Genomic DNA, 19,092 nt, shown 5'->3' on the forward strand with positions numbered 1-19,092 from the left:
AAGGGAAGGGGGTTAGGATGCTTGGAAGCTGAGGAAGAATAAAAATGGACAGCACAGATCTATTGTTATGGTAAGTATATAACTTCTGTATCTGATGTTAATTTTCATTCATTCCTCAACTGATAGGACCAAGTCCCCAGCTAAACGAACCTTGGGTGGTCCCCATGGAAGGAAAGTGTGGAGTACTGCAAAGATAAAACAGCTCTGTTCCTAAAAATCAACTCCAATTTGTAATGAGCAATTAAGGTATGAGCACTGGACCAAGTGGCAGCTCCACAAATGTCATCTATCTTAGCTCTTGACCAAAAGGCTGAAGAGATCGCCATAGATCTCAGTGAATGTGCTCTTGGCAGCTTAGGCAAAGACAAATCTCTCTGTTTATACACAAAGGATATAAAATCAATCAACCATTCGGCTAAAGTCACTTTGGAAACTGCCTTGCCCAATCTGTTACAAGAAAAGGAGACAAACAATTTGTCAGATTTTCTGAAATATTTGGTTCAATGAAGATAAAAATGAAGTTGTTTGTGTACTCCCAAAACATGCAGCCCAGACCTCTGTCTGTGACCATATACCTTGGATAGGCTGCTCTTGACAGCACCTTGGGGCAGAGACATCTGTGGTGACAATCACTACAGCAATGAGAGCAACTGGGAATGTTGTCTTGCCTTTTCCCTCAACGTCTGTGAAATTAGATAACGTCTGTGAAATTAGATAACCTACTATATAATAACAAATAAAGACTACCATCTCACTTGGATGTGACAGTGGCAACAGTGACACAACCAGCTGACAACATGAGCAGCTATAACTTCCGCAACTGGAATATTAGCTCAGATGATCCAACCAAGTGACTTGAGTCTTTATATTTATAGGACACACTACATCCACTCAAAATGAGTGCAAAAAACTATGTATGTAAATCAATGCAAAACACTCTGGGAGGAATAAATTAGATAAAATGTTAAACCATTTCTATTTTTAACAAAGTTTTTTGTACTTTTCATTATCTTTCTGTAGTGTTGCCCATACTGACGAGGTATTCTGGCTAAAAAATATCCTGGAAGGCTATCAAGGACCCTGTAAACACCTTTCGTTTCCTTCAGGTTCATGTACAACGACTTGTTGTTGACACTTGCTGAGACCAGTAGCCTTGCACTGGCATGGAGTTGAAGTGGGCTCCCAAACATAATTTGAAGAAAATAGTTTTAGGCATTGGACTTTGGATGGGGGAAGTAATGCTATTACACCAGATTTAGTGTCAGATCTGCTCACCATAGGAATTGCTTGTTTTCAAACTGGGCACTAGGAATAACTATGTCCACTGGATATGCAGGGTCTTGCATACATCTCTGAGATGCTACTGTCTTTCGAACATGAAATCTTAAATGAGGAACCACAAGAATGCAAAAAGACATGCAGGGAAGAGAAAAGTAAATCCTCAACTTGGTTAATGTCTGACAGTTTCTTTTGCTCTGCAGAATCTAGAAATTATCTTGCCCAACTGGTTAGACATCTTATAGGGATATCTTCTGCTTTTTTCCCTATATTCTTAAAACACACCTTTAGCATAGTAGGCTCTAGGTTCTTCTGCTCTTGCAATAACTGTCTTGAAATAAAAATTGATTATTGCATGTCAAACCTTGTGTATTGTATTCTACTCTGTCCCCTTCTTTAGTGACAGATACATTCTTTGTACAATTGTCATACTTCCTCACTACCTCTTTTGATTCTCCTGATGTTTCCTTAATAAATACAAAGCATTATTTCGACTGCTGAAGTAACAAATGTGCTGCACGTAAATTAGACATTCAGTCCATCAGAATTGGAGTTGTCTGATACAATGTATTCTATTACACCATTAAGAATATTTATTACTGTAGTACTTGTCACACCTTTCAGTTGTAGAAGTTACTGGTACTTGGAATAAAAATCTTTACAATATTTTTACTGGGACAAATCAACTCACATCTATTACTTCAAGTGGAATCATCTTTCCTGTGGCATTCTGCTTATGGAACATTAAGCAAATCTCACAGCTTCAAACCAGTATTGTACATGCTCTGACACTGCTTTGCACAAGTTTCTCTGTTTCTAACATTCAAAGCCAAAAAAGAATATCATATGTACTTTGCATTTCACCATGCATAGTTGACTCATATTTTATGAGATTTCACAATGCCTCCTTGACTTTAAACTTCCACTACAAAAGCTTAGAACAAAAAACTCATATGCCACATTTGAGCATACACAAACCAGGAACATTCATATCTGAGTTTGTGAAAATGCAAGCATTTTTTGCATGGAGACAATCTCCTAACACCCTCCATGAGGATGCATGTCCCTTTAGTTTATTGCTCTGCCTCCTTCTTCAAGGTTGCCTCTTCTCAAATAAACAGCAGTCAGTGACAGTGTAAAACTCGTCTCTTTCTCCAGGAGGGTGTTATCCTGCACTACTTTCTAAAAGTTACAAATGATCAGTACAGACTTACTCAAATGTGATTACTCGGATAGTTATGTAAGCAGCTAACAATCTGAGCTGTTAATTTTATGCTGTTTTTATACAAGTTTGGTTTCTAAGAATAGCTCAAAATTTCTTGACCATGGATGGTAAATTAACTCTCATAACCAAGCAGCATATTTTTCATATGTCGAGTACATTCTAGTAAGGTAAACTAAATGCAATAATGGAATACACAGAAGATGCCATACCTTTTACTGGACCAACGTAGCTTATGCAATACACGTGCTTGAGTTTTCAGACTTAATATCAGCCTTTCATCTGCCAGCTCAGGTGACGTACAGGGATAAAAACCTGATGATGACTAAGGTGACCAGAATTCAATTATTGATATGGGCATCTCAAGGAGCTGGCAGAGAAGGATGCATATATGTCCATCCGGGAGGGGATTAGCAGAGCAGATTAGGAAGCAATCAGCAACAATCCCTTGGAGGAGGGGAAGGTTCATGATGCAACTCATGGGGTTGGGCTTTTGGCTCACCAAGACATTGTCTGGTGGTAGCCTTCTGATATAGGTGCCATGTCATCTCCCCATGGACGGTGGGGTAAGGCCATACAAATTTGTTAATTTTAGGGATGCCAGCAAGGACTAAGCAACCTTGATGACTGCTTGTATGAAGACTCATCTAGATGGTTCTCATTCCTCTATTGTACTAGAATAATTTTCTAGGATGATGGGGGTATGAATAGGCAAGGTCGCACTAAGGAAAGCTTGATGATCAACAGACACAAGGCCAAAAAGCCCTTTATCATGAGGAAATAAGTTAATGATGTTAGAGTGGTCTAATAGCCACTTGCTTCTAAAAAGGAAGATGAAGAGATTCTAACTTTTTAGTTCATATGAGTATTAAAGCACTACAAGTAGTATCAGTAACTTATTACCTCCTGATGAAGACCTCTTTATAGTCCAAAAGGCCAAGCTGCACTGTAAAAAACAGTATTACAGTATTAAAAGGTAAAACATCATCTCTGTGTTCCACAATTTCCTAATGTGTGCTGGTATGGTTTTCTCCTTTTTATCAGATTATGGTACAATTTTCAGAAAATAAATGATGGTTGCATTTAGTTTTAGTGGCATTGTTTTGTTATCTTTCATCTTAAAACTAGAATTTGCATTACATTACAAAAACAATACACTGTGTGGATAAAACAAGAAGGGCTTTATTTCTTGCACTGAAACTAGCTTCTTGGACTTACAGCCCTCTCAAGGTTGTAAGACTGAGAAATTAGTTTTAGTATAAGAAATAAAAGTTTGTATGTTTTACCTGTACACAGCTCACTGTTTTTATGAATTATTTTGCTTGTAAACTGTGGAAGCTGAACATGCTGCTGTATAACAGAACTTACATGACAGCTTTAAAATGTAATGCACATCCACAATGCAGCAGTTTTATACAGCCATCTAATGGACAACAAACTAAGTGCTATCCTTAGAAACTCAAAACACATAGCAGAACTGGGATTATTTAGTACAGGACAGAGACAACATCAGGTTAGGTTATGGCCGTCACATACCCTATACATTCAGAAAAAACACTGACATCTGTTTGAAAAAAGTTTTGGTCAAAGTCTCGGCTGTGAAAGGATGTAGTTGTGAAATAAAAAACAAGGAGAAAACCGCTGGGATTATCACAACAGAGAAGAGTTTTTATATTGCAAAATCAAATATAAACACAAAAGATGCAGAATGTGTTACCTTGCACTGGATGAAGGGGCGCAAAAGAACAAATATAGGTATCCTTGTTCTGACGATAAAGTCAAGGAAGTCCCACATCGCAAGGCCACCTACTTTCCTCAGTGCCATTTCTTTGACTTGCAAGCTTAGCCTGTACCACTGGCTGCCAAGCTGCCTCTCAAAACACACCAAAATGACCTTCAGAGCTAAAAGGAAACAAGAAAATTAATGAGGAATGTAAGTAACAGCATGTGTCTAAGTCTTACATGGATTTATAAAAGAAGTTATGTACTTACCAAAACTTTACACCTGTGTTGTCCATTTTCATTCTATCCTCAACTGATGGATTCAGATCCGATCCCTTAGATTCAACTCGGCTGTTGCTAAAGCTCGTGGCAACAAAAAACTCTCAAGCATCTCCCTTACCCATAATGCACTAACTCTAAGTTACCTCAGATCTTGACTGGTGCATAGATAAATGAAGGTGAAACGATGCATGCAGTCAGTACACAAAAAGACTATATCTGGAGCTCAGTACAAAGGACAATGAAGTCCCCTAAAAACTCATTATTCCAGAAGTTTGCAAAGGATGGGGGTTGGTGGGTGTGAAGCTGGGGAAGAATGAAACTGGACAACAAAGATGGAATGCTATGATAAGTACATAACTTCTTTATCTGATGCTGTCAATTTGCATTCTATCCTCAACTGATGGGACAGAGTCGCCAGCTACCTTAAATCCCAGGTGGACTCCAGGAAGGCTATTCCTGAACACAGTTGAACCAAATGATGCTCTACCTCTGGAGACCATATCCAAGTTGCAATGACTAACAAAGATATGAGGAGTAGCCCAAGTAGCTGCTGTCCATAAGTCATTCATGGATGGCTTGGAAAGAAAAACTAAAGACGTTACTATGGCTCTAGTTGAATGAGCTTGTACTGGCTGTGATAAAACTAAAGACGTTACCATGGCTCCAGTTGAATGAGCTTGTACTGGCTGTGATAAGTTAACACTCAGTTTTTTATAAATAAGTGAGATACAATCAGTTAGCCATCTGACTAATATCACAGCTTTGGCCGGCTAACATCTACCTGAAATCAGCTGGACGTATAAGTGAATTTAAGTACACTTTTATCTGCTCTTTTGTATATAGTATTGTATTTAATTTATTTACTTGTGTTTTTCACTGAATATTAACTCAACTGAAGTTGTGGCTGTCTCTCTTCAGAGTACTTTTTAGAATTTCTGTGTAGCCATTCCTGCCTTTTCTGTAACTAGTCAAGTCCAGATACAGACTTGCTGTATCCAGGACTGTTGGTAAGCTTCTGAGCCCTCCAAGCCTTTCTGTGTTGGAGGGAATCCTTCTAGCTTATCAGTGGGAGTGGTAAGCACTAGGTAGCCTATCTACCATGGGAAGAGTAGGTTTTCGCCCTGAAATTGTAGTTCAATGGCTGTTTGGGCAGTTTTTCCATCTCTTTCTACTTTCTGGCTAAAAGCCTGTTTTGCATTTGGTCCCCGCCTTTCCTATAACTGGTGTAATCCAGGTACATATTTGCTATATCCAGGACAGCTAGTAAGCTTCTGAGCCCCCCAAGCCCTTATGTGTTGGAGAGAAGCCTTCTAGCTTATCAGTGGGAGTGGTAAGCACTAGGCAACCTATCTACTACAGGAGGAGTGGTTTCTGGCCCAGAAATGATAGTTTATTGGCCGTTTGGGAAGCTCTTCCATCTCTTTCAACCTTCTGATTTAAAAGCCTGTGTTTGTGCTTGTTTCCTGCCTTTCCTGTTACTAGTCTAGTCCAGGTACAGATTTGCTCTATCCAGGACTCTTTGTAAGCTTCTGAGCCCTCCAAGCCTTTCCGTGTCGGAGAGAAGCCTTCTAGCTTATCAGTGGGAGTGGTAAGCATCAGGTAGCCTATCTACCAAAAGAGGAGTGGTCCCTGGCCCAGAATTTGTAGTTATTGGCTGTTTGAGCAGTTTTTTTCCATCTCTTTCAACTTTCTGGTTTGAAAGCCGCACTTGTGCCTGTTTCCGACCTTTCCTATAACTAGCCTAGTCCGGTTACAGAGTTGCTGTATCCAGGATTATTAGTAAGATTCTGAGCCCCCAAGCCTTTCTGTGTTGAAGGAAAGCCTTCTAGCTTATCAGTGGGAGTGGTGAGCACTAGGTAGCCTGTCTACCATGAGAGGAGAGGTTCTTGGCCCAGAAATTGTAGTTTATTGACCATTTGGACAGTTTGTCCGTCTCTTTCAACTTTCTGGATTAAAAGACCACATCTGCGCTTGTTTCCCATCTTTCCTGTAACTAACCTACTGATAGCACTAGAAAGCCTTAAACTGATACAAGCCTTCTAGATTAGGAGAGAGATTTTGGAGTGATTAAGTATCAGTTTTCTGTACTTTCTTGCTGTACTTAATGTTTTCCGCCTAAACGCAGATTTTCCAGCGTTTATTGTGATTTAAAAGCTTGTTTTTTTCACATATTGTACTTATTTGAATGCCTACACTTTTAAAGTTTTTTGTTTAAATAATTTGTTTAACTGTTGTAGGCTACACACTAAAGTGTGATAGCCTTTTCTGATCGTTTGTAGTCATTTAGAGCTGTTTTGTGTGTATTTTTACTGTTTTTGCCTAATCTTTAAAAAAAAAAACAAACAAAAAAATTCCTTGTTTCCCACCTTTCTAAGCTAGTACAGTCCAGTTTTCAGGCTAGTGCTGAATTCAGGGCTGTGATAATAAATTCTGAGTTGCGCATACCTTACTTGGATAGAAGGAAGTTTCTCTGTTCACCTGTGAGAGAGGGGAGCTTTGAGCAACCTATCTGTCCCTGGAGGAGTGGTTCCAGCCCAGAAGTTAGTAGTTTATTGGCTATTTTGGGCTAATTTCTATCTCTTTAATTTCCCTACTATAAAAACTGCGTTTGCACGGCTTTGTGCATCGGGCAGTGCCGGTTAGCTACGGTTAAAATATTCCCGGCTCCATTAAGTCTCCTCTTCAGTTTTTCCCTTGACACTAGTCTAACGCTCAACCTAAGCACTCAAAAAGCATCCTACAGCCCAGCACTTGCTCAGACCTAATAGCAAGCACTAATATACCCTGACACTGATTGCTCAGTAGGGCAAGACTCTTTATTCACCCCTCACCAACCAAGTGACTAAGCAGCTCACCCTACTATTCAGGCATGACCAAAGGGCTACTTCAGGTGCACTCTCCGGTCCAGCTGGTGAATCTGGGTATCCTGAGGCAATGTTACAACTGCCTCATGTACACAGACAACCCTCTCCTCCTATCCCAAAACACTAACATATGCAAGAGATGCAATTATACAGCCAAACTGGAAGCTAAGCTTTCTCCACCCAAGACTGGAACAGACAGTAAAGAGGAGAAGGTTAACACTTGCACCACAACTCCAGCTGCACACAGACCTACTACAACAGAACTAGCAAAAAATACACATAAATACACAAAATCATACTTGGAGGCTCTAAATAAAAACCTGCAAAAGCATCAGAGACCTCCAAAGCAGACACCCAAACAACCTGCACTTCCCGTCACAAACAAGACCACACATAAAACACAAAATCAGTTTGCTGCACAATCACAGCCCTTAAGGCGAAATAACATACCTAACACACTTGTAATAGGTGACTCTATAGTCAGGCACACTGACGTCCTACTCACTAGGCTAGACAAGCAGAAGGTTACTGTTAGCTGCCTGTCGGGAAGCAGACTTCGCCACATAACACAAGTGCTCAGGTCACTCCAGAACAAGTACAAATATGACTCTGTCATTGTTCATGTTGGTGTGAATGACCTGAGACATACCTCCCTGGACTACATGAAAAGAGACATGGAAGAGCTCTCTGATCATGTAGCCCAGGCTGGTATGACCCTGACCCTGAGTAGCATCCTGCCCTCACCAAGAATGATACCTCAGTATAAAGAAAAAAAATATCAATTTCAACAATTGGAGAAGCTTCTGGTGTCATTCAAAGGGGATCCAGTGTCTGTCAGCCTGGGACGACATGCTCGACAAGCCATGTTGCTTCACAAGGGACGGCTTGCACCTGTCACCCCTAGGCTTTTGAATACTGGCCAAGGCTCTTGCTGCCCCCATAGTGCCTTTTTTAGGCAAGGCTCAAAAGTCAAACCCACCTCCATAAACGGCACAATTAACAAAAAACTGAGGGTTATGCTACTCAACGCCAGGAGTTTAAATCTCAAAATGCATGTGCTCGAAGCACTCCTCAGTATGGAGAACGTCGACATCTGTGCAGTAACTGAAACCTGGTTCAAGGCTCCAGAGAGCACCCCAGCACTACTGGGCTACAACTCATACCACACATTTCGGCCACAGAACATGAACCGAAACACAAAAGGAGGGGGGTGTATCCATATTTATCAAGGATACCTACATCTCCAGGTTAGTGGCGCAGCATGATATCTCTGAGATCATCCATGTGCAACTAACATCAGGCAAATCTGCAATGCAAATTGCGGCCTGCTACAGATCACCCTCCATGACCCAGGACCACCACTCCACCTTTCTGGAGACACTGGAAAACATGAAGGTCCTACCAAACACCCTGATATTGGGCGATTTCAATTACCCTACCATTCACTGGGAAAACTACTCGAGTACAAATTCCCAGGCCCAGTGCTTCCTGGAATTTATCAACTCAAAAACCCTGGATCAGCTGGTAAACTCCCCTACCAGAGGTGAAAACATATTGGACCTGGTCATCACCAACATGGACAACAGGTGTTCCACACCGGAAGTCAACCCATCACTGGTTAGATCAGACCATAAACTAATCACTCTGGATGTCCACACCCCACCACCACCCCCAACTAAGGAAACCACAGTAAAAAACTTTTCTAAAGCAAACTTCACCTTACTCAAGACAGAGGTGGTAAGTTTCACAGCCCCCACGCTAAAGGATAACGCTGCCCAAGATGCATAAACCTATACAAATGCACTCTATGAGCACCTACAAGGGTGCATGGATCGTGGCATCCCTAGCAAAACCAAGACTCACTCCTCTAAGAGAAGGAAACCTGTTTGGTGGACCCCTGCAATAAACAGGCTATACAATAGAAGGAGGAAACTAGTTCAGAAAAAAAGCAAATCCCAAGAAGGAAAGACATCCCTGATCAGTATCAGTAAGAAACTGAGGTCCCTCATGAAATCGTCCAAGGCTAACTTTGAAAGAAAAATAGCCAAGGATTCAAAAGATAACCACAAAGCCTTCTTTAGCTATGTTAAGAATCTAAGTGGCAACTCGAAGATATGCACTGAACTAGTGCAAAATAGCACAAAATATACTGAACCTACTGATATTGCCAACATCCTGGCAGATAGATTCAGTGCAAACTTCACCCCCCTCTCACCTCCAAAAGGCCCCACAACAATACTAGAAAAGTGTAGTGTCCCAAAAATCACAGACGCACAGGTGAAAACAGCCCTTTCAAAAGCCCAAAACACAGCATCAATGGGACCAGATGGTGTCCCAGCCTGCATCTTGCACGAACTACAGAATGAACTAACCCCCCCACCTAAACACACTGTTCAACCTCAGCCTCTCCACAAGCTACGTGCCCACAGAATGGCGCACAGCAACGGTTATTCCTCTCCACAAAGGAGGGGCCACTACTGACCATGGTAACTATCGCCCCATAAGCCTGACTAGCCTGGTCTGCAAGGTTATGGAGCGCATCATCATGGAACTCATTAACAAAGACATTGGGATCCTCCAAACACTTGACCCAACCCAGTTTGGCTTTGTTAAGGGCAGATCATGCCTACTAAACCTGGTTGACTTCTTCGAGACAGTCACCAAGGCCATAGACGAGGGAAAGGTGGTTCACACAGCCTATCTTGACCTCGCCAAGGCTTTCGACACCATTCCCCACTCGAGTATTACAGAAAAACTCACCAGCCTGAACATAAACCCCTATGTCACAAGATGGGTTGCCAACTGGCTTACAGACAGAACTCACACGGTAAGAATAGCGGGCTCCAAGTCCGACTCTAAACCAGTCACAAGCGGTGTCCTGCAAGGCTCGGTCCTGGGACCCCTACTATTTGGCATATACTTCTCAGAAGTACAGGCAAACACAGGAGGACTATGGCTAACCAAGTTCACCGATGACTGCAAACTGGGAGCCATAATTGACTCTCTGGCTGACACGGACATCCTCCAAAAGGGCCTTACTGAGACGGACATCTGGTGTCAAAGTCATGGCCTCAAGCTAAATGCCAAAAAATGAATAGTCATCCCGTTTGGGAAAAAATAAACACCCACGAATTACCACATAGGTGGCAGCCCCCTTTATACAGAAGAGGTAATAAGAGATCTGGGGACCCAGGTAGATAGTAATCTCTCCTTTGACAATCATATTGCCAAAAGTAGTTAGGAAATCCTTCTATGTGGCCCATCTAATTACTAAAGGGTTCGCATCTAGAAATAAAGAGGTTATAGTGCCCCTCTACTCGTCACTCATTAGACCCATCATACAGTGCAATGCCCCATTTGGGATGTACCTCACAAGACACTTCTAACAGCTGGAAAGACCACAAAAGTACCTCACCAAGAGGATCACTGGTCTCAAACATATGCCCTATGCAGCCTGACTGAAAAAACTCCGGCTGTACTCAGTGGCATATCGCTTACTCAGAGGTGATCTCTGCATGACTTACAAAGCCATGTCCAACTCGGAACTGATGGACATGCTCCAACTAAAGAAATCCAAGTCACTGCGAGCCACGTGCTCTAGTGAGCTAAACCTCGCCACAACAATAAATAGAACATGCTGGAGGTATAGATTCCTGTCACAGAGACTCCCCATGCTTTGGAACAAAATTCCAAACTACATCAGGCAGAGCCCTCACTAACACTCTTCAAGAGAAACCTTGACGAGTGGATGGGTAACAGAAAATACACCCCTGGGATCACTTCATTGGCTCTGCTTGACAGAGGATCAGTTAATTAATCAATGGGGCGGTGAAAGCCGACACACTCTGGCTAGGCTTATAAATGCCCTCGGGCAGATAGCCTAGTACCTTCCTATGAACCTATAAAGTTACCTTTGCAACTGGTTTTCCCAATTTCAAGTCTGCAAAGAAAACAAAACAACTGGTGTGTTTTTCTTATGTCTCTTGTTCTATGCAGGTAAAAATGTAATGGTCTGTGAACATCCAATAAATGTAACATGTATTTGCCTTTGTTAGTAAATTTGGGAAATAAAACTGGCAAATTAATGGACTGATTGATATTGGATTCTGACACCACCTTGGGAAGAAAGGATGCATTGGTTCGTAATGTAACGCTATCCCTGTGAAAAATCAAGTATGGGGGTTTTGAAGACAAAGCTTGAATTTCTGAAATTTGTCTAGCAGATGTAATGGCCACTAGAAAAACTGTTTTCCAAGTAAGATATTTAAGGTCACACTTAGCTGCTGGTTCAAAAGGGGAATGTATAAGTGTCTGCAATACCAGACTGAGGTCCCACGAGGCAGTAGGGTCTTTAAAGTGGGTTTTTAAATGTACAGTGCCGCGCAAGAAAGCTCTGCACAACTTATGAGAGCCTACTGAGGAAACTTCAAATCCAGTGTGAAAGTTTGATATTGCTGCTAACCGAACTTTAATGGTTGAGGAACTAGCTCCTTCTTTAAAAAGTAGGGGCAAAAAGTCAAGGATGTTATGTATCAGAGTTACAAAAGGTTCATCCTGATTCTGATGAGCCCAGTATGCAAATCTTTTCCATTTACTGGAATAGTTTTTACTTGTTGAAGGTTTATGTGAAGATAAAAGCATATGTCGGACAGGGGAAGACAGCATAGGTTGTCTGGCTATTAATGGTATTGTAGAAGCCATGAGTTTTGATATGTCTGGATGGATCATGCCGGTTTTGTGAGACAGGAAGTCTGGAGTCAGATCCAGAACCCAAGGTTGGTGAAGTAAATGAGGCCAAAGGAAGGGGAACCAAATCTGTCGAGGCCAGTAAGGTGCAATGAGGATGACTTTGCTCTTCAACATGGCAGCTTTCTGTACAAATTTTGGAATTAGTTGGATTGCCTGACGGGCATACAGTAGACCTGGGGGGGGGGGGGGCAAGGGGGCAATTGTGAAGTAAAACATCCCTCGGTGATTCAACTTGTGGGGGGATTAGGGCAAAGCAGCTGCTGCATTTACTGTTCAGGGGAGGAACAAAAAGATCACAGCAAGGCTGGCCCCACTGATGAAAAATCAATTCTGTCAAGATCTTGTTGATAGACCACTCATGAGGTAGAAGAATGCACCTGCTCAGCTTGTCTGCTATCACATTGGACTCCCCCTAAATTTGTGTCACTATGAGAAAGCGGTTGGATGAGATCGCCCATTGCCACCCTCAGAGCACTTCCCAACACAAGTGGTAAGATCTGGTCCCTCCTTGTTTGTTGATCTACCAAACTATTGACATATTGTCTGTTTGAATTGCAATCTTCCCTGAAGGGAGAGCATTCTGATGGTCCTGCAATGCTAAAAGCACTGCTCTCATCTCTAGGACATTGATAAGCAAATTGGCCTCTTTGGAGGACCAAGTGCCTTGGACTGCTTTCTCCAGAAAGTGCCCCCCCAGCTGGAAAGTGTCTGTGGTCACTATGGCCTTGGGTTGAGGTGGAATGAGCAGATGGACTTGTAAAACCTGATCTGAGTGTATCTACCACCTGAGATCTTTCTTGCATATGTGAGTGATTCATATTAGAAGTGACATGAGTTAATAAAGTATTGACCACTGTATTGCTAGCATGCACAGTAGAATCCTCATATAAAATCTGGCTAAATGTACTAGTGTTACTGCCGCTGACATTGATCCTACAGCTTGAAGGACCAAGTGGGCTGAAATCTTGGTAATGTAGATTATTTTTCTGACCTGTGATCTTATAGTTTGAACCCTTGAGGGAGGCAGTGAAGCTATCATTGACTGTGTTGAACAGTGCTCCTATGAATTCCAAATTCTGAGTTGGTTCCAGTTGAGATTTGTTGTACTTTATGGTAACTCCCAGATAAGAACACCTCTGGAAAACCTGATCTCTTGTCCTTATTAACTGATGCCTGGTCAGGGTAGTAATGAGACAGTTGTCTAGATATGGAAACACCCAGAATCCTAGCAGTCTCAAGTGAGCTGCTACTACTGCCATACATTTGGTGAATACCCTTGGAGCTCTGGTGAGACCAAAGGGCAAAACTCTGAATTTGTAATGTCTGGCTCCCAACCAAAAGTGCAAGTACCTTCTGGATCGTCTGTTCATCTTTATGTAATAGTACGCATCCTGAAGGTCTAACAAGCACATTCATTCGTCTTTGTCCAGAAAAGGGAGAATTGACTGAACCATGACCATCTGAAACTTGGTGCATCGAACTGACTTGCTTAAGTTGCTGATTTCCAAAATTGGTCTCCAGTCTCGTTTTCTTTAGCAATAAAAAGAACCCTGAATAACTTAAGTATTCTATCTGGTGTGGCAGGACCTTTTGGATGACTCTTTTTTTCAGCTTTTCTAGCTCAATTGCTGCCTGTTGGTTCTGACTGGGTGGAACATCGGGGATTTTTCTTAAGATTGAAGGAGGAAGGGAGATAAGTAGTATATAACCTCTGGGAATAATCCTCTACACCCAAGTATCTTTTGATATGTCTAGCCAGGTTCTCTGATGCAGGGATAATCAACCCCTGGACTGCCTCCAGAGGTGGACAATCGGGCTTCCTTTCAGGAGTGCCGGTAAAGTCTATCAAAGAAACAAATCTCTGGACTCCTGGTTTTGCAGGCCATTTCTGCCATGGGGGCATTGTCGACCATTGGATTTCCCTCCTCTGCCCCTGGGGGAAATTCCTTCACGTGGGTCCTGGAAATGACTCTGGGATTTCTTGAACCACATCTTTTGACCACCTCAAACACCTTGTTGATTCCTGGAAAAGGATCTTTGAAGGGTCAAAAAACATACACTTATGCAGATAGGATCTTTCCATCCTTCTCACACCTGGATAATGTGTCCTTCACTTTGGGGCCAAACAAAAAAGTGCAGTCAAAAGGAGCACTGATGAACGAAGACTTGAAGGGCTCTGCAGAATCACATAAGCACATCCAGGCATGTCTCCTGATGGAAAAGCCTGAACCTGCTGCCCGTGATGTTCCTTTGGCTAAATGTGAAATGAGCCTCATGGAAGAATTCGAAATAGACTGCAGGGTAGCCAACTGAGAAGTCATGGATGATTGGACATCTGCAGAAATGGATCCTGAGAGGGTATTTTATAGTTCTTTAATCAATCCCTCTGTAGTCTTGTAAAATGTGCCAAATAATTCAGCGATCTTAAGGCAAAGGTTGCTGAAGCATAGACACGCTTGCCAAACCTGTCCATTACACTAACTCCCTGTTAAAGGAATGAACAGTGGAACTCTCCACATCAAGTTCCTTTTAGGCGGCTGCCACCATGACACAGGCACCCCTTTACTCCAAAACTGCTTACCCAAATGTGGTGCCATAATCTTGTCCGGTCTCCTAGGTAAGGGTTCAAATGTGTCTGGTTTCTTCCATGCCTACTGAGAGACTAACTCAATAAGCTCATCTGCTGGTGGAGTAACTCAGGAGGTACGGGTCAGTACCAAAAGCCTCCAGGAATGAAGACTCCTCAGATGAAGGGCTGATGGGTGTCCAGCCACCTCCCTGCTTTAGGATCTTGAAAGTGTCTCCAAATGAGATATCTTCAGGAGGTGTCCTTGGGGACGCTTTACCTTCATTGAAGTCTGTATCTTTGGTGATCGACTCCTCTGAGGAGTCCAAGTGCTTCCTTTTACACATCTTCTTCCAAGGGACCTCTTCAGTGGGATGCTCTGGGGAGGTACTCAAATCAAGACACCCTGTTGGGAAGCCTTGGGTCTTGGACTGGCCTGTCCCCTGTGGTAAAGACTGATAAGGCTCTGAGCACAGACACATCAAGTTAGAAGGCTTAAGATCCAAGGGGGCTGGATCCATCCCTTCTTCAGAAGCAGAGAAAACCCTCTTCACAGCCTTGAAGGCAGACTGCTCTGGAGAAACAGAAGACCTCACATCCAAAAAGACATGCTGTTGGGCTGCTGTCCTCTCTGGCTCCAAAAGCAATCTCCGTGAGATGGAAGCCTGAGCCAAACTATACAGTGCTGAGGCTCTGAGGCACAGAAATGGCTCTGACAACTTCTGTGTCAACTCCAACACCTAAGACCCAACAGGGAAGCTTCAGCTCTGAGAGCTCTCTGGATCCAACCGAACCACAGCACTCAGAGTAAGCTTTGGATCTGAAGATATTGCTATCTTCGGATCCCAGCAACACGGAGTCAGATGCCTCAGATTCAGGGACTCAGACAGTTGAAGGAGTCAGAGGAGGAACTTGTAGTGGAAATGTAGTAGAAGAACAGATCTCCTGACCTGAATGGGTAGGAGCTGGTAAGACACCCATATGACTCTACACCGAGAGGATCTTCTGCACCACTCTTTCCACATCTTCCTCTGTCAAACTTCTGGAAGAATGAGTGGAAACAACAGATGGATGGGACTGGGGCTGTGATGCTCCAAAAATTGTGAGGGCACCCTTTTGGGCACAGGATCCACAGACGGTGAGTATCTTGTTCTGGGTAGGTGAATAACACTTGAACCTGTAGCACTGGAAGTGGTTTGATCCAATACCTTTCTTGTTAGATCTGAGGGTGAGGTCGGCTCCATCTTGGCTCTTTTCTTGGATGGCTCCGAAACCGTGGAGGACACAGAAAGTATTGCAGATGAAGTTTTTGACTGTTTAGTTCTGGGAAATTGATTTCCAAATACAACCTCTCCAAAGGCAAAAGGTATTAAGCTCTTTAAGATAAGCTTGTTTTTCCACTCTATTACTGGGGTTGAATGTATAGAACTATCTTCCTGCAAATGTAAATGTCCAAAGCAGTAAACTAAGTGTAGGCATTGGACATAGGAAGCTTATGCCCACACTTAACTCACTCTTAGAATCCAGTGGGACCCTTTTCTGACACAGTATCACAACAACAGAAAATCACTTTAAAAAAAAAACAAAGACTATTTTCTTTTTTTTTTTTTGAAAATAGTAGAAAGCAGTAGGAAAGGTACCAGCTATGGCAGCAATAGACTACACTAGGAGTAGAGAGACAGAAAATTACTAGCAATAGTAATTTAGGAGTACACAATGTACAGAAAAGGAAAGATAAAGTTAACTAACTAACTTAACAGTAAAGAAATAATACAAGGAAGGTAAGGGCATTAGAAATATTAGGAAATGGAGGATTTTATAAGATAACAATAAATACTTATCTCAACAGGTTGAGAAGTATGGTAAACCATGTCTTTCGCTGGAAGCAGCAAATGAGATTTGAGGTAACTTAGCGTTGGTGCATTATGGGTAAGGGAGAAGCTTGAGAGTTTTTGGTTGCCACGGGCTTTAGCAACGGTTGAGTCAGATCCGAGGGATCAGATCCAAACCTATCAGTTGAGGATAGAATGAAAATTGACAACATCAAATCTGACATTTTCACTGCTAGCAAACAAGGGATCATATGAACAGATATACTATTTAACTTGATTTCTGCTTCTGCAGAATTGCTGTTACAAGTAGGTACAGGATGAGGGATGCAGAACATGGGTATAGCTAAGGTTTTCAGAACTATATAAACTTCTACATTGTAGCCTTCCAAAATGAAGCTTAACTCTCACTCCTAGCATGAACATTGCATGTTTATGAACAGCAAACCATTACAGTACTGCAAGCATAAAATCCTGAAATGACAGGTTAAAGAAAAAAGTTGTTTAAAGAAACAGATACTTTCATAACAGATTTTGTATTTATAGATGCTGCTGTTCATGCAGTATGTTGCTTGCTAGAAACTGTCCCTTTTCCATATTTACATTTTGTCTTTAAGAGGTAAATGGAGTTTTGGTGGGGTATACATTTACTTTAAGGACATCCGCAAAATTGATTCTTACAGGAACCCATGCGCTTTGTGAGCTTTACAGGGCTTCAGAAGGTCCCCTTAGCTACTGCAATGTGTTGCCATGTGCCCTAGCAGGTCATCATATTTGTGTAACTGTAGTCTGTCAGTGCTTTTTTATTGCTGATTATTACTTGATGCTCAAGAGAGTTTCTACATTTTAGTTACCATGAACAAGCCATAAAAACTGTTGATCACTCCATCTTCCTAGCCGCACTTCAAGATTACTGCCTTGATGAACTGGCACTATAACAACTATCAACTTACCTATTTGGTAGGATATCCACTGTCAAACAAGGTAGCATTGCATCAAAAAATAGCATATTCAGTGCTGGAGTTCCAAATGTCTCAGTTCTTTGAACCTTGCTTTTCTTACAATTCACTAATAGCCTCTCCTACAACCTAACAACCAGCTGCAATTTATACACAGATGACGTCATTATCCTAAGCCAAAACTCTCCACCTAATTACAGCTCAGACTACAAAGGATTTCACACTTACCTGGAACAGACTGAAAGATCAAGACTTTGTTATAAACCACAGCAAGGTACCAGCAATGTCATTTGTACCCACCAAAAGTTAGCCAACCTCCCAAACATTGAAATAAAGGACCTGGTAGGAATCTCAGTTTTCAAGTAACCCATCAAAAGGAGGTCTCCTGTATGATCAACAGATAACATTTACCCTACACACTGAAGGGAAGTTTAAGAAATAAGGACAAAGTATGATTTTGGATACAGATCCTTAAGGCTTATATACTTAACACAAGCAGTTTATAAGTCAAAGTAGAAAGGGATGATGAAACAGGGAAGGAGTTTGAGAAGTAATTTGGAAGAACAATAACCATACAGACTATTATACTCAAAGTAGCAAAATGTTTTCTAAGAACTAATCCAACACTGGAATGGAGAAAGGATATTTTGCCAGTACTAATGAATGCAAGCAGTTGTATAGAAAACAGAAAAGAGTAGGCTGGAATTTACTGAAGAAATCTGACAAAGGAACCAAGGTATTTGGAGCAAATAACCACATAGGGAAAGGTAAAAGACTGTGATGAGGCCAATAAGAAGTTTGGGCCACAGGTTAGAGACTGCCTTCAATACCAGGGACTGATATCAGAGTAGACACACAAAGAGAAAGGAATAGGTGAATGCTAAGTGAAAGGCCAGTTTTGGTAAAGTGTTTGAATGTAGAGCAGAAGCTGCTACTAGAAAAGTGATAATTAGAAGAGCATATAAAATAGTGCATGATAACTTTAAAAATCAATCAGAGGAGGTTATAAAAGATTGGGAAGAGAGGCTAGAAAGGCAATTGACATAGGAACAATGGGAGGAAATCTGTGTGGTTCCCAAACATGGAACAAAGTTTGGAATTTCTGTCTGGAAGTGTCTACATAGTTATTTTTATGTCCCAAGCAATTGGAGGCTATCTGTATGACTCCCAAGTAAGCAATAAAGTCCAGAATGCTATGAGTTTTAAGTGTTTGTATACGTATGTATATAACCCAAACAGACTTCAAGCATTTGTTCCTCAAGTAGATAGCAAAAGCTGGAGGTGTGATGGGAAAGAGAGATGTAACTGGGCAAATTTTGGGGAAAGTAATGAATTGGCATATTTTAAAAATTCAATACAAAGTAGATTGTCAGAAATGTTGGGGAAACAAGTAGCTGTAACTCAGGAAATGATTGTTTTAAGCTGGGTCATAAAATCTGAATTGCATAAGCATAGTAAGGCCTTACTAAGTTTAGTGCTACTAGCTGTCAAAAAATCACTTACTAGAAAATGGCAATCAAAATCTAAACCAACTGTGACTGAAGTGCTGAACATTGCAAATATGACAAAAAATGTAGATGGGATCTTTAGAATAGAGAAAAAGCAAATTACATACAAAATG

The 19,092-nt window shown here is 41.7% G+C and overlaps 1 protein-coding gene across 1 annotated transcript in view; it reads right to left on the minus strand.

Moving 5' to 3' along the window:
- The window catches only part of UNC80 (unc-80 homolog, NALCN channel complex subunit), a 5,631,640-nt gene that overhangs the window by 567,909 nt on the left and 5,044,639 nt on the right, over positions 1-19,092 (minus strand). Inside the window, exon 57 of the mRNA XM_044060513.1 lies at positions 4,218-4,402. Coding sequence (XP_043916448.1) covers positions 4,218-4,402 — 185 coding nt within the window. The remainder of the gene's footprint in view (positions 1-4,217; positions 4,403-19,092) is intronic.

This window comes from Protopterus annectens, chromosome 2.part0 (assembly GCF_019279795.1).
Source record: "Protopterus annectens isolate FY-2018-M chromosome 2.part0, PAN1.0, whole genome shotgun sequence".
NCBI lineage: Eukaryota > Metazoa > Chordata > Ceratodontiformes > Protopteridae > Protopterus > Protopterus annectens.